The 20,056-nt window shown below is 36.8% G+C and overlaps 1 protein-coding gene across 2 annotated transcripts in view; it reads right to left on the bottom strand.

Annotated features, from left to right (window-relative positions):
• Positions 1–20,056, bottom strand: part of beta-PheRS (phenylalanine--tRNA ligase beta subunit) — a 333,270-nt gene that overhangs the window by 177,920 nt on the left and 135,294 nt on the right. For both annotated transcript variants that reach the window (XM_090383545.1, XM_090383544.1), the window contains exon 11: positions 15,583–15,644. In XM_090383545.1, the coding sequence (XP_090239671.1) occupies positions 15,583–15,644 (62 nt within the window). The remainder of the gene's footprint in view (positions 1–15,582; positions 15,645–20,056) is intronic.

The raw sequence follows: 20,056 nt of genomic DNA on the forward strand, positions 1-20,056 counted from the left end.
TATTACAAAATCATTAAGCACCCTGCTACAATTTGAAAACCTTCTGCCATTTTCAAACCTTAATAATTCCCCATGTGTGAATGTAGATGAAAAATACTCATTCAGTTTGTTTGCTATCTGAGCAGGATCATCAACAGTCGAACCATCGATATCAAGTGGACCAATCAGATTCATCCCCTTCCTTTTACAGTTTACATAAGTAAAGAAATCCTTGCTGTTTTTCTTAGCATTTTGCCAAAGATTTCTAGTAATCTGCCTTCGCCTGCCTAACCTCTTTTGTGACCTGATTACAGATTAGCTTATATCTGCCATAGGCTTCTCAGTTGCTTGATAATTTATATGCATCCCATGCATTTTTCTTCTCTGTTACGAGTCTCATTAGTTCATTTGATAACCATTTAGGCTTAAACTTTGAACAATATTTCTTAATAGGTATGAAACTTTTAGTAGCATCCACGATTAATTCCTTGAATACTTCCCACTTAGAATTTATTGTTGGTAACATCGTCAGTTGATCTCACTGTGCAGAATTTAAAAACTGTCTGAGACCACTGTACTCACTTTTACGGAAGCAAAAACCCTTGCCTTTATCCCTGATAGTAATTATATCTTTAAGTAAATCGCACATCTGTACAGTCAGTCCTCGTATAGCACAATAGTTGTGTTCCTACAAACCCTCGTGCAATGAAAAATCGTGCAATATAAACAACAGGCCCTATGGGAAAAATAGGGTTAGGTGCCGACCACCCGAGATTGAACACACATTTGTAACCAAAACATTCCCAAACAATAAATAATCGTAATAAAATATTGCTAATGCTTTTGTTTCTATCGTAAGCAAACTTGTTTTTAGTTTGATTTTCTATCCAAACAGATGACAGCCATTCCATCTCTTCCATTTCTTGTGTCTTAATCTAATGAATTTTAATTACACTGAGTTGTTCCTGCTATAAAAGTTGTTTTAATTTCTCTGCATTCTTTGTAATTCTCGTCGTTGCCTCATTTAGGCCTGTAGCACATGCAATATCACATGGCCTTTCTTTCTTTCACATGTCGATAGAGAAAAAATATGAAATATCTTTCACATGTTGATAGAGAAAAAATATGAAATTGTGAAACGCTCAAAGCATTTCACAATTTCATATTTTTTCTCTATAGACAGAGGCGGACTGGCCATAAGCCTTACCGGGGAAACCCCGATGGCCGGTGTGATTTTGACCATAAACGCTAATATGAGGCCACTATACATTTTCCCGGGTAAGAATTTTTGACTCAGTCCGCCTCTGTTTATCGATATTGCTTTTGTTTTTCTCTGTGAATCTGCAGTGTCTTCACCAGGATGCTTCCTTTTCACACCTTTTAATTAAGTATTTTACTCATTTTTAGGGAATAAAGCACAATTACAAAACGAGGAGGCAAGCTTGATACACATAAACAAAGCTGCGCGCATGTAGCAACTGAATAAACAACACCATAAAGGCAGAGATACACTATTAACACCTCACATTTTACTAAAGTAAATTTCTAGGGGTTACTACCATAAAACAATAAAACAATTTCCAGTTGCGTTTCTGCTAGTGGAATCTGTTATAAACTGGTAGTAAACTCGATCTAATTGCATTTGTGATTATACCGATAGCTGGAATTGTGTTGTATTTTACGTTATTATGGTGAAATGTGTTTCCCCTTCACTGATATAAAAAACAAATACATTTTCAGAATCTTCTCTTCATTCCTATCGTGTTGCATTTGGTTGGGGTGATTCTGCGTTCGACTGTCATTCGAATGTAAACACAAAGGCGAATCGTGCATAAGCGAATTCAGTTCATGTTATATGAGATAGCGTTCCCCTATTTATAAATCGTGTATGATCGAATTCGTGTAGTGCAAACACGTGTTATACGAGGACTGACTGTACACTGTGATCACTGCTGATAACCAGATCAAGAGTATTACCCTCTCTCTGGTTGCCTCTTGAACATGCTGCTGCTGCTGCTGCAGAAAACAATCATCCAATAAATCCACAAAAGTCTTACTAGTGTGTGAGTGACCAACCCACAAGTTCCAGTCAATATCTGGGAAGTTAAAATACCCCATTATAAGACATTCTGATTTACAAGCCCACTCTATTTCTCTGTACAATTGTTCATTGTACTCATTCGAGTCATTAGGCCTATAACACTCCTACTCTTATTTTTCCTTTCGCAGTGCTTATGTCACACCAAACTGACTCAACAGTGCACTGTTCATCTATATCAACTGGATGCGCTTCTTTTGATTTTATATTTTTCTCAATTAACAGCATAACACCTCCTCCCTTCCTATCCTGTCTATCCTTTCTGTACACATTGTACTCCCCAAATTCCAGTTCTGCATTCCTTATATCTGTGTGACACCACGTGTGACAACACGTGGTGTCACAAACATATCTGCAGCATGTGACAACACATGCTGCAGACATGTTTCCCCTAATGTAAAAACTGGCAAATTTACAGCAACTTCTCTTTATTATGCATGATGGGGCATCACCTAGCATCTTCATTCCTCTGTGCAAATGGATACCACTTTTTCCAGCAGATGTGGACCTCATTTTGATCACATTTAGAACATTCTTGTTCCTTAGATTTCCCTAACATGATTTAGATTAAAATCATATAGTTAGGGATCAGCAACCTTTATGGCACTAGTAGGCTATTTTTAATTTCCAGCATAGCATGGGACACACAAGAAGGGGGAAAAAAGTGTCTGAGCACATTTATTACACAAGCATAAATGTTACATTTTATTTAATTTCATTATATCAGTTTTGCATATTGTGATATCAGTTTTCACATGATTTTATTTGGGATTAGAATTATGACAACAATAAGATTTTTTAGAGATGAAACAAAAAGGAACTTTAAAATAAAAACAAAGAAAACATTACCTGCTTTAAAATATTATGAGAAAATGGGTAAAATATCAAATGCTACCAACTTTCCTTTTCAATATATAGATGAGTAGTATTCAAAATTTCCTTTTCAAAATTTATAGACGAGTAGTATTTTAGCTTCTCAGTCAAATGCTCTGTGAACTGAACAAAAAAGGGCCCCATTTGCACCAAATTGCCAACTGTGCCAATCAATAAGAGGTAGTTTAAATCTTCATTACAAGACACTTGCACTAACTGTCCATTCCATATGCAAATAGAAACCACCATCACACTCATCAACCTTCTGGTATGTGGCATACTCTCCACTCTCATTTTTTTTTTTTAATTCTACTACCTCACACCGGACAGAATCAATACTGGTTTGCTTTAGTTCTGATTCTGGGACTGCTTTTGTCATATGTAAGTTACTTTTGACATGTAACATGACTAACCTACCTTCTTATTTCCCACTCCTATCTATCCATCCTAAGTGTATTACACATGCCTTAATGAAAGTCAGTGTCATCTATTTCTAAGTAATATTCAAAGTTGTTAGTTTGATATAAATTTTCATCATAAGGCAGGAATAAATTTGCAATGACTGAAGGCATAAAACTCCCCACTGGTATTAAATAAATAAACTTCTACATATATATATATTCACCAGACAGTGGAGATGGAAAAGATTACAACCTCATTCTAACTTTTTTTTTTTTTTTTTTTGCAATCTATTTACTATCACGACAGCTAACAATAGGCTGTGCACCTTTTGTGGCAGTGCATGTACTTGTTCTTGCAATGTGCACAACTTTGTCTGCAACTCCCAATTATATAAAAAATGTCTGAGCACATTAATTACACAAGCAAAATGTTACATTTTACTTAATTTCATTATATCAGTTTTGCATATTGTGATATCAGTTTTCCTATGATTTTATTTGGGATCAGAATTAGCATTAGCACACGATGCAAGAAAGCAAGCTTATATAGCATTAGCCAAAAAAAAAACAAAAAAAAAAAAAACGTTATTTCACCCATCCCTTCGCTCAAAATGTTTGTCAATTTCTGCCTTGAATCTGTTTAAGCTATCAACTTCTACGACAGATGGAAGTTTGTTCCAGCAATCAACCACTCACTGGCTAAACTTCCACACATCTATCCTACAACCGTCTTTCCTCAATTTGAATTTATTCCCTCTCAGGCGATTATTCTGAGCAAGAGGAAGAATTCCATCAGCATTGAGCATGCTTAAACCATTCAAGGCTTTATACACCTCAATCAGATCACCTTGCAGGTGCCTAGAATCCAGACGCTGTATTCTGCAAAACTTAAGCCTTTCTTCGTACGAGCAACCCATTGTTCTGTTCACTAATCTTGTTGCCCTTCTCTGTACTCGTTCCAACAGTTCTACATCCTTCTTAAAATGAGACCTCCAAACCTGTATACAGTACTCAAGGTCTGGCCTGACCATTGCCGTATACAAGGGGATAATCACCTCCTTATCCCTGCTAGAAATATTATTCCTGTATATCATTGACAAGACAGCAGACTGTCTACTCTTGCAGACTGTCTGCACTGTCCAGAAAACTTCATATCTGCCTGCACAATTACCCCCAGGTCCTTTTCATTCTCCACCACTGTCAGTGTGGTACCACAGATTTTTGATATGTTTCTCTGGGGTTACTTCTACCCATATGTAGTACTTTACATTTGTCAATGTTAAACTTAATTTGCCACCTCTCAGCCCATCTGCTCAACTTTTCTAGATCCTGTTCCAGCAGTGTACTGTCATTAGTGTCATTAACAACCCTGCCAACCTTTGTATCGTCTGCAAACGTGGACATTAAGCCTGATATACCTCATTCAATATCATTTATAAATACAAAAAACAACAATGGACCCAACACTGAACCCTGAGGGACTCCACTAATAACATTAGTCCATGAAGAGCAGTGTCCATTGATTACCACTCTCTGTCTTCTCCCACTCAACCATCACTTTATCCATAGCAGCAATTTGCCTCCAATGCCACTGCTCCAATTTGTGCAGCAGTCTTCCATGTGCAACAGTACCAAAGGCCTTTCTAAGATCCAAATATATGATATCAAAGTTATTCTTTGCATCCAGTTCCTTTGTGACTACATCATAGTATCCAATCAAATTAGTCAGACAAGACTTCCCCTTAACAAACCCATGATGTGTCCGAGCTATAACTGAAGTCTTGTCTAAATGATCGTGCAATTTCCCTGGAACAGAAGTTAAACTAACAGGTCTGTAATTACCTGTGTCTCCCTTGGATCCTCCTTTATGGATTTGGGTCACATTTGCACATCTCCAGTCCATGGGTACCTCCCCTGAGTCCAGGGAAACTCTCATAATTATGGTTAAGGGTTTGCTTACTTCCTTTGCTGCCTCCTTTAATATAACTGGATATATTCCATCCACCTCAGGTGCCTTTCTTATGTTTATCTTCAACAATTTCTCCTCCACTTTACTCTCAGTTATTACAAGATTATCTAGCTTACTGCCAGAATTGAATACACCTCTGGCATTCCCTTGTGGACCAATCTGATTCACACTCTTCCTTCTAGAGTTTGCATAAGTAAAGAACTCTTTGCTGTTTTTCTTTGCATCCTTTGCCAAAGATTTCTCGTAATCTGCCTTCGCCTGCCTAACCTCCATTGTAACTTGGTTGCACACCAGTTTATATCTATCATCGGCTTCTGTGTCATATGTTAATTTATATGTAACCCATGCATTTTTCTTCTCTGTCACATGTCTAATTAGTTCATCTGACATCCATTTAGGCCTAAATCTTGAACAATATTTCTTTGTTGGTATGAAAAGCCTAGTAGCTTCCAAGATTAATTCTTTGAATGCTTTCCATTTTGAATTTGTGTTGGTAACTTCATCAGTTGGTCCCACAGTATAGAATTTAAATACTGTCTCAGACTACCATAGTCACCTTTACGAAAGCAAAAACCTTTCCCTTTACCCCTAATGGTAGTTACCTCTTTGAGTAAATCCCACTTCAGCACACTGTGATCACTGCCACCTAGTGGTTTGTTTATCTGCAGATTCTTGATGCATGAAGAAACACTACTGATAATCAGATCAAGAGTATTACTCCCTCTAGTTGCCTCCTGAACATGCTGCTGTAGAAAACAATCATCCAATAAATGCACAAAAGCCTTGCTAGTGTGTGAGTGACCAACCCACAAATTCCAGTCAATGTCTGGGAAATTAAACCCCCCCCCCCATTATAAGACACTCTGATTTACTGGCCCACTCTATTTCCCTGGACAACTGCTCTTTATACTCATCAGATTCATTTGGCCTGTAACACATACCCATTCTCATTTTACCTTTCCCAGTGCTTATGTCACACCAAACAGACTCAAAATTATATTGTCCACCAACATCAATTGGATGCACTTCCTTAGATTTTACGTGTTTCTTAACTAACAGCATAACCCCTCCTCCCTTTCTGTCCTGTCTATCCTTTCTGTACACATTGTACTCCCCAAATTCCAGTTCTGCACTGCTTACGTCTGCGTGACACCATGTCTCTGATATCCCAACAATATCTACCTTTGATGTCTTGACTAGCACTTCAAGCTCATTGAATTTATTAACTATACTCCTAGCATTGGTGTACCTGCAAGTAAACATGCACCTGTTTCTACTCTTAGTTATCCTAACACAGTCCATGTATTTACTTGTTCCACTATGACTCCCAGCAGTCCTGGAAATCCCCATTGCCTTGCTTTCCAGGCTGCTGCTCAATTGCATTTCAATAGAAGTAGTGCAAGAATCACTTTTACCTCTGCCAGCGGCTACTGTTAATCTATTAGTCCATGTATCCCCCCAAGCTAGTAGTTTTCCAACCCACCTAACTCTGCTTTGATAGCATCAGCAAATATTCTTGCCCCCTTTCTATTTAAGTGTATTCTATCCCTGTAGAAGCAGTCTCTCCTGTTAACAAGCACAGACCAGGCTGAGAAAAATTTTACCCCCTTGGGCTATGCACAATATCTCCTGGGCCGAATTGATCAACAAGGCTCTCATCATATACTCCCTCCTATTGTGTCTGGACAGATTTGCAGACAGTTTCAAATTCAGCTCTAACTCACGGCTTTTTTTCAGCACTGACTTGTACTTGTTAAGTAATTCTGTCAGTCTCCTACTCTTGCCAATGTGTACAACAATATCACCCTTTGTGCCCTTAAAAGATGATATCTGCTCTACAACGTCATCAACCTTTGCCCCTGGCAGACATACCCTGGTCCTGTTCCATCTATCCTTTTTGCACAATATGTTCCCCGTTTCCCTGACAATAGAATCACCTACAACTAGTTCCTTTAGGACCAGCGCATTCTGCCTTGTGGTTTGCCGCTGTGTTGCTTGATGTTCAAGTGCAAGCTCTGGCATTGATGTGGGCAGCTGAGAGCTTGACGGGCCCTCTATTTAAATCCTTCGAGGGTATCCACCCTGTCCTTCAAGCTGTCATACAAACCCACAACATTGCTGAGTTGGCGCCTGATTTCCTCGCACTCCTTACATCGTGCACACACACAAAGACATTCTCCTTAGCAATATCATGTCCCATTCCTGATTGCTCCACAAACATCAAACAAGCAGTGCATTTCAATAGACTATGATTCAGAGGACAACTGCCCCCCCCCCCTTCCCCCCTGACCCACAGCACTTTTATTAGTTTGAGCCTTTTTCTTTGCTGCTCTGGTCTGAGTCATGATTTCTATTCAAGTTCAATAAAATTCCAATACAAAATATAACCCATAAATTTATATCCCAATTCAGTTATAACGCTACATATATGTATTTCGGTATCAAATGTTATCTCCGAGTTACGTTATATGACTTTCTTATCCCCTGTCAACTTATATGTATTAATTTATGATGTTACATTTGTAAAAACTAGGTCACTATATTTATTTAGTTAAAGTACAATTCAACTGACAACGAAATTTAATAAGATCAATAAATTTTACTGATTAATTGATACTACCATACTCGCTACCTAGTTTTCCATTAAACCTTACGCTATCTAGTTTTCTGTTAGACCTTAACGCTGTCTAGTTCGGTGCACACATTGTATCGTATAACAATGGCAGCAAGTTATGAACGGTAAATCTATGTATATGAGGTATTAATTATTTTCAAAATCGCGCTATCTAAATTCAAAATAAACCACGGAGCTTGAGGTCTATAAGCTACTTATAGAAAATAATTTAATCTAACAATTAAGTCAATAAAGTGGCCAAGTATAATTAAAAACTTTGTGTTCGCAGGAGCTGCAAAACCTGTTCAACACGTGGATTTGATACCCTAACTGATACTAAGTTGTTATTTGTTATTTGGTTTTTAGGAGCATTAACAACTAAGGCCATATTGCTCCGGGATATGCGGTCATCATTCTCTGACCTTTCCGCATCCTCCATCTGATAACCTAACAAATAGTAATAACCTACAAAATCTCTATCTAAATTCAAATTAAACTAAAGTATTGTTACTAGGAATATAAAGCAACTCTAAAAAATAAATTAATATGCCAATTTAAGTCAATAAAAAAGCAAAACTTCTCTATCTGCTGGAGCTCGTAAAAACTTCGCTTGTTCACGTGTAATCTCGCACCCACTCCAAGAATTTACAACAATAAGATTTTTTAGAGATGAAACATAAAAACCAAACCTTAAAATACTTAAGTTACTTCAGGAATCGGTTGGCAGTACTTGTTAACTAAATCAAAAATTTGTGCACTGAATATACACGATTTAATTGCTTACAATATTTTTTCATATACTGAGTATTAATTTAAGTTTCATAGGAGGTATGGAAGTAAATAAATTAGTAAAATTATAGGGTTTTTCTACATTGATTTTTATTATTTTTAGCAAATTTAACTGCTTTTGAATTAACCTTAATGATTAGAGTAATGCCTAAATTTTTATTATGATATTAAAAAGATTTATGAATAATTATGTTAGGTTGATGATGTAGTCATATATGTATGAAACACTATAGTATTGTTGTTGTCTTATAATTTGTTCTATATCAAATGTACTTTAAATTTCTCTATTCACACTTCACAGCTGCAATCATATATTTTTCTAAACTATCTGTACAGATAATTTCATTCAAGGAATTAATCGTGGAAGCTACTAGACTTTTCATACCGATGAAGAAATATTGTTCAAGGTTTAGGCCTAAATGGTTATCAAATGAACTAATGAGACTCGTGACAGAGAAGAAAAATGCATGGGATGCATATAAATTATCAGGCGACGCAGAAGCCTGTAGCAGATATAAGCTAGTCTGTAATCAGGTCACAAAGGAGGTTCGGCAGGCAAAGGCGGATTACGAGAAATCTTTGGCAAAAGATGCTAAGAAAAACAGCAAGGATTTCTTTACTTATATAAACTCTAAAAGGAAGGGGATGAATATGATTGGTCCGCTTGACATCGATGGTTCGACTTTTGATGATCCTGCTCAGATAGCAAACAAACTGAATGAGTATTTTGCATCTACATTCACATGTGAGGAATCATTACAGTTTGAAAATGGAAGAAGGTTATCAAATTGTAGCAGTGTGCTTAATGATTTTGTAATAACTGAGAGCAAAGTGGAGGAGAAATTGTTGAAGTTAAATATAAGAAAGGCACCTGGGGCGGATGGGATCTATCCAGTTATATTAAAGGAGGCGGCAAAGCAACTAAGCAAACCCTTAGCCATAATTATGAGAGCATCCTTGGATTCAGGGGAGGTTCCCACGGACTGGAGATGTGCAAATGTATCCCCAATTCACAAAGGAGGTTCGAAGGGTGACACGAATAATTACAGACCAGTTAGTTTAACTTCTGTTCCGGGTAAAATAATGGAGTCACTGGTTAAAGATGCATTGCAGGATCATCTAGACAAGACTGCAGCAATAATTCAGACACAGCATGAGTTTGTTAAGGGAAAGTCTTGTCTGACAAATTTGATTGGTTATTATGATGTGGTCACAAAGGAACTGGATGCAAAAAATAATTTTGATATCATATACTTGGATTTCAGGAAAGCTTTTGACACTGTTGCGCATGGAAGACTACTGTACAAATTGGAGCAGAATGGTATTAAGGGTAAGTTGCTACAATGGATAAAAGGATGGTTAAGTGGGAGAAGACAGAGGGTGGTAATCAATGGGTGCTGCTCTTCGTGGACTAATGTTATTAGTGGAGTCCCACAGGGTTCGGTGTTGGGTCCTCTGTTGTTTTGTATATTTATCAATGATATTGATGAAGGTATATCAGGCTTAATGTCGAAGTTTGAAGATGACACGAAGGTTGGCAGGGTTGTTAATGACAGTAATGGCAGTGTGCTACTGCAACAGGATCTAGATAATTTGGGCAGATGGGCTAAGAAGTGGCAACTGAAGTTTAACCTTGACAAATGCAAAGTACTGCATATGGGTAGAAGTAACCCCAGAGAAACGTACCAACTGTGTGGTACTACACTTAAGGTGGTAGAAAATGAAAAAGACCTGGGAGTAATTGTGCAGTCAGATATGAAGTTTTCTGAGCAATGCAGACAGGCTGCTAGGGCAGGTCATGGGGTTTTGTCAATGATATATAGGAATTTTGCTAGCAGGGAAAAGGAGGTGATTGTCCCTCTGTATAAGGCAATGGTCAGGCCACGCCTTGAGTACTGCGTACAGGTCTGGAGGCCTCATTTTAGGAAGGATGTAGATTTGATTGAGCGTGTACAGAGAAGAGCAACACGATTGGTGAGGGGAATGAAGGGATCCTCTTACCAAGAGAGGCTTAAGTTCTGCAAATTGCAGTGGCTGGAGACTAGGCACCTGCGCGGTGATCTGATTGAGGTCTATAAGGCCTTGAATGGGTTGAGCACGCTGAATTCTGATGGGATCCTCCCACTTGTTCAGAATACGAACCTACGGGGACATAAGTTCAAATTAAGAAAGGATAGATGTAGAATAGATGTGCGGAAATTTGCCTTTAGCCAGCGGGTGGTTAATTGCTGGAACAAACTTCCATCTGTCGTTGTGGAAGTTGATAGGTTAAATAAATTTAAGGAGGAACTGGACAGGCATTTGGAGGGTATGGTGTGATTTTTTTTTTTTTTTTTTTTTGGCTGATGCTGCATAAGCTCCTACACTTGCTTTCTTGCATCAAGTGCCACTACTACTACTACTACTATTTCCCTGAGTCCCTTTTTACTTTACTATAACAAAGGAAAGGTATTTATTTTTATTACCCTTCCTTTTTTGCCCATATTGGGATTTCCACTATTTACAACGTAGGTCAGGAATCTGTTTCCTAAATTGATTTTTCTATTCTGTATTATAGTGTCTTATTTTATTTTTAATGAAAACATTGTGCTGCTTGTAACAAATAAAATTAGTATATTATCAGAGGCATATATAATACAATACAAAGCAATCAAATTTCATGCAATCTTTAATAGTAGTCAACTAGCATTTCATTAGTACAGTAATTAATATGTTTTTGAATGTGCTAAAAACAATACATCTTAAATATGCCTTTTACTCATTCAACCTGGAGTAGTATGTTTCCCTGTTTTGAGAGAATAGTACTACTACAATACAGCTAAAATGCAGAGAAAAAGAACTAAATAAATTGATCCTGCCTTCATTCCTTTTTTGAGTTTAAAGAACATAGCATACCTTCACTTTAATTACAGTACAATTTGAGATACTATAGATCATTACATTCTTACTAATAAGAAATGTAATGATCCATATTTTTAAACTAAATGTAACGATTTAGTTTAAAAAATGTTTAATCATCTGTATAGTGAACTAACAATACATTACTATTAATGTTCTATTCTTGGAGAGAAAAGCTCATTTTCTATAAACATTATATTTGTGGAACATTTTACTCATTTTTAATCATTAACTCTTAAAAATTAGCCATTTCACACTTTTAAAACTGTTATAATATCAATAGTTTTCTACCACATTAATTCTAATCTTTTTTATTCATTATAGAAATCCTCACTCACTCTATTTATACTCATGCATACAATATACAAGAAGTATGCATCAACATCATTAATATCACCAATACTGCACAGAATCGTAGCTTAAACTCTCAAAGGCATATTATACTAAGCTTGTGAAACAATGTGATATTTAAACATTGGATAAGTTTCTTTAAATAAAGTTACTGAGCATGTATCCATATCTGTGTTCACTAAAAGGCGAAAATAAAACAGTTTAACTTCTGTTCCGGGGAAAATAATGGAGTCACTGGTTAAAGAGGTGATACAGGATCACCTAGACAAGACAGTACCAATAGTTGAGACACAGCATGGGTTTGTTAAGGGGAAGTCTTGTCTGACCAATTTGATTGGATACTACGTGGTCACAAAGGAACCGGATGCTAAAAATAATTTTGATATCATATACTTGGATGTCAGAAAAGCTTTTGATACTGTTGCACATGGAAGACTGCTATACAAATTGGAGCAGTATGGCATCAAGGGCAAATTACTGCAAGGGATAAAGGGATCGTTGAGTGGGAGACCGCAGAGAGTGGTAATAAATGAACATTGCTCTATGTGGACTAATGTTATTAGCGGAGTCCCACTGGGTTCGGTGCTGGGCCCATTGTTATTTTGTGTATTTATCAATGATAACGATGAAGGTATATCAGGCTTAATGTCGAAGTTTCCAGATGATACAAAGATTGGCAGGGTTGTTAATGACACTAAAGACAGTATGCTACTGCAACAGGATCTAGTAAAGTTAGGCAGATAGGCTGAGAAGTGGCAACTGAAGTAGTTTAACATTGACAAATGCAAAGTACTGCATATGGGTAGCAATAACCCAAGAGAAATGTACCAACTCTGTGGTACTACACTCAGGGCAACTGAAGTAGTTTAACATTGACAAATGCAAAGTACTGCATATGGGTAGCAATAACCCAAGAGAAATGTACCAACTCTGTGGTACTACACTCAGGGAGGTGGAGAATGAAAAAGACCTGGGAGTAATTGTGCAGTGAGATATGAAGTTCTCTGAGCAGTGCAGACGGGCTGCCAGAGCAGGTCATGGAGTTTTGTCAATGATATATAGGAAGTTTGTTAGCAGGGACAAGGTGATTATCCCTTTGTATAAGGCAATGGTCAGGCCACACCTTGAGTACTGTATACAAGTCTGGAGGCCTCATTTTAGGAAGGATATAGAGTTGCTAGAACGAGTACAGAGAAGGGCAACAAGATTGGTGAGAGGAACAAAGGGTGTGCTTATGAAGAAAGGCTTTAGTTCTGCAAGTTGCAGCATCTGGAGACTAAGCACCTGTGAGGTGATCAGATTGAGGTGTATAAGGCTTTGAATGGTTTGAGCAGGTGCAATGATGATGGGGTACTCCGCTTGCTCAGACTAAGAACCTGAGGGGGCAAAGATTCGAATTGAGGAAAGACAGTTGTAGAATAGATGCGCAGAAGTTTGCCTTTAGCCAACAAGTAGTTGATTGCTGGAACAGACTTCCATCTGTTGTTGTGGAAGTTGTTAGCTTAAATAAATGTAAGGCTGAACTAGACAAATATTTGGAGTGACCGTATCGTTGAATTGGGAAGGGTTTTTTTTTGGCTGATGCTGTATAAGCTTGCTTTCTTGCATCATTGCATCATATGCCTCAACCAATGCTAATGAAAATGCTAAAAAGGCCTCTTTTGTTCATATGCTTATCTTCAATGGCACTCAGATTTCTAGACAAGATTATATACCTCTATTAGTATTGTTGTTGATTTGGTAGTTCTTGGCGCATCAGCTTCTGTGGCCATATTGCACCTCCCAAGGTTTTTGCAGTACTTTGATCCAAGCCCGAAGTGGGAATCGAACCTGCGACCTTTGGGTTGCCGGGCGGGTACTTTACCCACTCGGCTAGCCCGGTCGGCCTATTAGTATTAATCTGACTTCTGATCTCTCTTGGCATAAGCAACATCACAATATTACTTTCTCTGCATCTAAATAATTGGGTTTTCTCTTTCGCTCACAGCATTACTTTTCTTGTAATCAACTACTCACTCTGTACAAATTTTCAATTCACCCTACCATGGAATATAGTTCCCACATCTGGGGCAGTAACCCCATAAACCCTCTCACACTTCTAGATTCTATTCAAAAGAGGGCAGTTATGGTTAATAAATGACCCATGTCTTAAGTCTCTCTCTCTCTACTCTCTGTCTGATAGACCTGTTTCTGCTGCATGTCTTCTATAATTTCTCCTCTTTCTTCCAACTCAGTACAAACACATGCCACACCATCAGCATCGTTTTACTGTACAACTTCAAACTCACAGAATTTTCCTTCTTACTCATTTATTCCTTCAACTTCCATTTTCTGGAACAACAGCTCTTCACACGTATTTCCTGAAAATTACAATCTACAGAAATTTAAGTCTAATGTCAATAAGTATCTTCTTTCATCTCAAACTTTTCATGTTGGGGCTTTCATTAAAAAAAAAAAAACAACCCAGATGTGATAACTACTGAAATGTGCCAAAAAACAGTGTCTATGACTGCCAAAGAATGTAATATTTCTGAGGAGTTGCTATTGTTCATCCTCCGTCAACACAGCCATTTCAAAAGTGAGGTCTTGCCAGATGTATATCAAGAGTACTCACACCTCTTCAAATGGTATAAGGCTGAAATCTGTGAGGAAAATTTATGCATGTATGATGCAGATTCACAAAGGTTTCTCTCATAAATTGTAATTAGTGATGAAACATGGATTCATCAATGGGTTCAGGAAACAAAACAGGAGTCCATTCATGGAAACACCTTGGGTCACCATTGCTCAAAACATTCATGACTTCCCGCTGTTGGGAAGTTATGACCACAATTTTTTGGGATATGGAAAGAATTCTGTTGATACATTACGTAAGAAAAAAATCATTCAAGATGCCTCTGCTGCTGTTTTCCAAAATTTAGTAGGGAGTCATAAAGGAACAGAGAAGAGGGAAATTGCTTCTTAATAATAATGTGCCTATACACAAGTCCTACAAAGTAATTGCTGTTTTGAGACATTGTAAATTCCAGGATCCACAATAACCCTACAATCTAAATTTTAGGCCTGACCTCCAGTGATCAATTCAGTCTTCAGAAATTTGAAGAAACATCTCTACAGATATTGATTTTTTGATGATCTCAGAGAAGCCGATGACTCCTTTCAGAGAGCCAGACAAACTTTTTTTTTAGGTATTTCCTCTTTGGCTTCAAAATGGAAGAGGGCATCTATTGAACTAAAATGGACATATATGGGAGAGGGAAATGGCTGTGCTGCTTCTTTATTACAAGATAGATAACTTTTAGAGTGATCCCTCATGTTTGAAGGCCAAAAAGGTTTCTATAGAGACAGAAAGAAATTTAGCTCTGAACAAAAAAATTACTTCCTTAAATAACAGTACTACTGAGAGGATTGATGTACAAGACAAAATTCTTTAGCTTTGCTAGCAGATGCAATTTCCTTACAAATGTCTTCACAACTCAAAACGGTTAAGGGATTTGTTCAGAAATATGGGTGTGTATTTCCTTAATACCTAATGTGAGATTATAAATATGTTATACATTCAAAAATATTTTTTTATTTGTATTTTAGATTGAAAAACATAAGTGCTCACCTAATTCCTATAATTTTGCCAATTGTATCAGTTGGTAATACTTCATATCTGTAAGATAATTCCTAAAAAAGAATATCTTCATAAGAAATACTAATACTTCATCTAGTTATTTACTAATTTTAATTTTTCCATAAGAGAATATAATCATTATACTCAAGTTAATGAAAATATGAAGTGAACTGCAGGATTCCCAAATATTTCTTAACAAAAATTAACAAGGACTGCATTTTTCCTTAAAAAAAGTGTTATCTGAGCATGCTTAAACCTTATCTTAATGCTAAGAAGGTTACTTACAATTGGAATTTATTTATCATGAAAAGATTATGGTTACGAGATAAAACCTGACAAGTTTTTCTCAGCGTGGTCTCTGCTTGTTAATAGGAGAGACTGCTTCTACAGGGATGGGATACACTTAAATAGAAAGGGTGCAAGAATATTTGCTGATGCTATTGAGGCAATGTTAGGTGGGTTGGAAAACTGCTAGCTTGGGGGGGGGATTCGCAGACTAATAGGTTAACAGTAGCTGCAGGCAGAGGTGGAAATGATTCTTGCACTGCTTCTATTGGAATGAGCAGCAGCCAGGAAAGCAAGTTTCTGGGGATTTCAGGAACTGCTGGGAGTCATGAAACAAGTAAATACATGGGCTGTGTTAGAGTTGACTAAGAGTAGGTGCATGTATACTTGCATGTACACCAATGCTAGGAGTATAGTAAATAAATTTGATGAATTTCAAGTGCTGATCAAGACATCAAAGGCAGATATTGTTGAGATAACAGGGACATGGTGTCACATATAAGCAGTGCAGAATTGGAATTTGATGAGTACAATGTGTACAGAAAGGATAGGAAGGGAGGAGAGGTTATGCTGTTAGTTAAGAAACACATAAAATCTAAGGAAGTGCATCCAGTTGACATAGATGTACAGTGCAATGCTGAGTCTGTTTGGTGTGACATAAGCATTGGGAAATCAAACATGAGGGTAGCAGTTTGTTATAGACCTAATGACTCTGATGAGTACAATGGACAATTATACAGAGAAATAGAGTGGGCCAGTAAATCAGAGTGTCTTATAACGGGGGATTTTAACTTCCCAGATATAGACTGGAACTTGTGGGTTGGTCACTCGCACACTAGCCAGGCTTTTGTGGATTTATTGCATGATTGTTTTCTACAGCAGCATGTTAGAGAGGCAACAAGAGGGTTTTGTTTGTTTGTTTGTTTTGGGATTTATTAGGTGCATCAGCAACTATTGCCATAGTGCGCTAGGCAACAAGAGGGAGTAACACTCTTGATCTGATTATTAGCAGTGATTATACATGCATTAAATATTTACAGATAAAGGAACTACTAGGAGGCAGTGATCACAGTGTATTGATGTGGGATTTACTTAAAGATGTAACTTCCATCAGCGGTAAAGGGAAGGGTTTTTGCTTTCGTAAAGGCATTCCATTGTATAGAACCTAAAAGATCTCTAAGACAGTCATCTTAGAGATTTTTTAGGTTCTATACAATGGGACCAACTGATGATGCTATCAACAACAAATTCTAAATGGGAAGCATTCAAGGAAGTAATTTTGGAAGCTACTAGGCTTTTTGTTCCAACTAAGAAATACTGCTCAAGGTTTAGGCCCAAATAGATGTCAGATGAACTAATAAGACTTGTGGTAAAGGAAAATGGATGGGATGCACATAAATTGTCAGGTGACACAGAAGTCTATGATAGATACAAGCTAGTCTGCAATCAAGTCACAGGAAGGTTAGGCAAGTGAAGGCAGATTATCAAAAATCTTTGGCAAAGGATGCAAAGAAAAACAACAGACTTTACTTATAAATTTTAAAAGGAAGGGGATGAATCAGATTGGTCCACTTAACATAGATGATTCGACTATTGATGATCCTGCTCAAGTAGCTGATAAACTGAATAAGCATTTTGCATTTACATTCACACATGAGGAGTTATTCAAGGAGGAGAGGCCCAGGTGTTTATCAAACTCTAATAGGGAGTTAAATGGTTTTGTAATATCTGAGAGAAAAGTGGACGGTGCCTCCATAGCCAGGTGGGCAGGAGAGCAGCAGTGCATAGCACGCGCTTCTTGATTAGACTGGGATTTGCGCCCGTGACCACCAAATGCGGAGGTGTGGAAAGGTCAGGGAATGACCACTGCATATCTCTGGAGCAATATGGCCTTAGTTGCTAATGCGCCTAAAAACCAAGAATAACAAAAAATAAATAAAAATAAAATAAGAAAAGTGGAGGAGAAATGGTTGCAGTTAAACATAAGAAAGGCACCAAAAAAATATACAATTATAACATTTTAATCAGTGAGATTAAAATGTTATCTCACTGATTAGACTGTGTCTCCCATCAAACGGTTGGGTTTGATGGGAGGCACAGTTTTTAATACGAGGATTTATTGTGGATAAGCTTACTCTCGGAAACTCTTCTCTCTCTCTCTCTCTCTCTCTCTCTCTCTCTCTCTCTCTCTTTTGTCTAATCTTGTTTAAAGGGGAAACCCTGTTTCACAGAAGTAGGAAGTGGAAAACAACAATAAAATTCTAATTGCCTTTTTTGAAATTCGTGGAAATTCATTTTGAATTTTGATCCAAAATTTGTTAATATTACTGTTATTAAAGTGAATTTCCAGTGAATGGTCACTATGCATCTCAGCTAATTCTTCTTCCTCATGCAAATTACATTCTAACATTGGAAGGTTTCTTGTTGCAAATGGGTCTCTTACCCACAAATATTTTTTGGTATCAAGGGATGGGAAGTAATGCTAAATTTTTGCCTTTAACAGCTCTAATGTTTTGCTTATTACATTAATTGTAAGTAAATTTTCCTCTGAGCCTTGCATAATGAAATTTAATTTATTTAGTTGTGTGAATAAATCTGCTAGAAAAGCTAATTTATAGCACAAAATTGCATCACTTAAATAATCACAAAATTCTGATTGCTTCAGTGAAAAAAATATGAGCATTTCCTCACACAACTCGCACATATGGATAAGTACATTTCCTTTTGATAGCCACCGAACCTCAGTATGCATTATTAAAGAAAAATGACCAGACTCCAGTTCCTCGCATAATTTTCCAAAAATACATATTTTTTGCGGTCTAGTTTTGATATAATTGACCATTTTAACTGCTTGATCAAGTACAAGTTTTAAATCGAGTACAACTGTCTTCGCTGCTAGAACTTCTATGTGTATAAAACGCTGTGTTGTAATAATATTTGAACTGTGTCGTTTTACTAAGTTTACAAATCCTGGGCACCGTCAGTACAAATGTCAACGCACGACTTCCATAATATACTACACATTTGCAAATAATTATTCATTACTTCGAAAATATCTTGGCCGGTTGTTCTTTTAGTGAATTCTTGACAACAACAACAACAAAAAGGTTAATAATTGTGTCGTTTTCGATAAACCTGACAAATGCTATTAAATGCTATTATCTGTAGAATTATCTACTTGCAATGCAAACAGTTGCCCAAAATTATTATATGTTGATCAACTTGTTCTTCAGATATCATCGGACATTTCTTTTATAAGCTTGCTAATTGTAATGTTCAAAAGTGGTACTGTTATAAATTTTTTTTCAGCTTCCTCTCCCAAAACACTTATCATGATTACCCGACATGCTGATAAAATCAGTCTTTCTGCAATCAGGTGAGATTTCTTTTTTTTTTTTTTTCTTTTCCCCACCAGTATGGCTATTAAATAGCTGCCTTCTTGTACTTTATCAGATATTTTAGCCATATTATAAAATTCTGTACCTTTTTTTCTGGTAGAGTCTGCAATCTTTTAAAATACTGTATAGTTTTCGATGATAAATTCTCGCATTTCATAGAAAAATGATGCTGCAATTTACTCAGCACCGTTGATTCATTCGACAATTTCAAATCACATAAAGTTGAGGACAATCTTGGGTACCAGTATAAGTTTGTTATCAAGTTGCCTCTTCTGATTTTATTTCATTAAATATTTATCCATCACTAATAATTTCTAAAAAAAAATTGAAGTTACTTCTAAAAACTAATACAGTTAATTGAAAATATCTGTTCTATATGAATTAACTGAATATGATGTTTTAGAGATAAAAATATCAAAAAGTACTTTCAGAACTATGCTGCTTACAAGTTGCACTTAATTCGTAGTCCTATGCTTTACACACATATATACAACTACAAAATGCACTGTGAGGTGCCTGGGAAAGACCCTCAAGTTATAAGAATGGCCGAATAAAGGTGAACAATTCCAGTACTAGGAATGAAAAGGTGAATAAAAGTGAACAGATCTAGTACTAAGAATCAACAGGTGAATAAAGGTGAACAGATCTAGTACTAGAAATTAAACGAGATGTCACTGACTGCAGGAAGGAACTCGGATCAGCGCAGTGTAAATAAACAATTTTTTCATTTGAATTAATTTTTATTGTAAAACTTGGATTTATTAATTTTTTTTTTTTATTTG

Source organism: Mastigoproctus giganteus, chromosome 10 (assembly GCF_048544385.1).
Source record: "Mastigoproctus giganteus isolate SK-2022 chromosome 10, ASM4854438v1, whole genome shotgun sequence".
Classification (NCBI taxonomy): Eukaryota; Metazoa; Arthropoda; class Arachnida; order Uropygi; family Thelyphonidae; genus Mastigoproctus; species Mastigoproctus giganteus.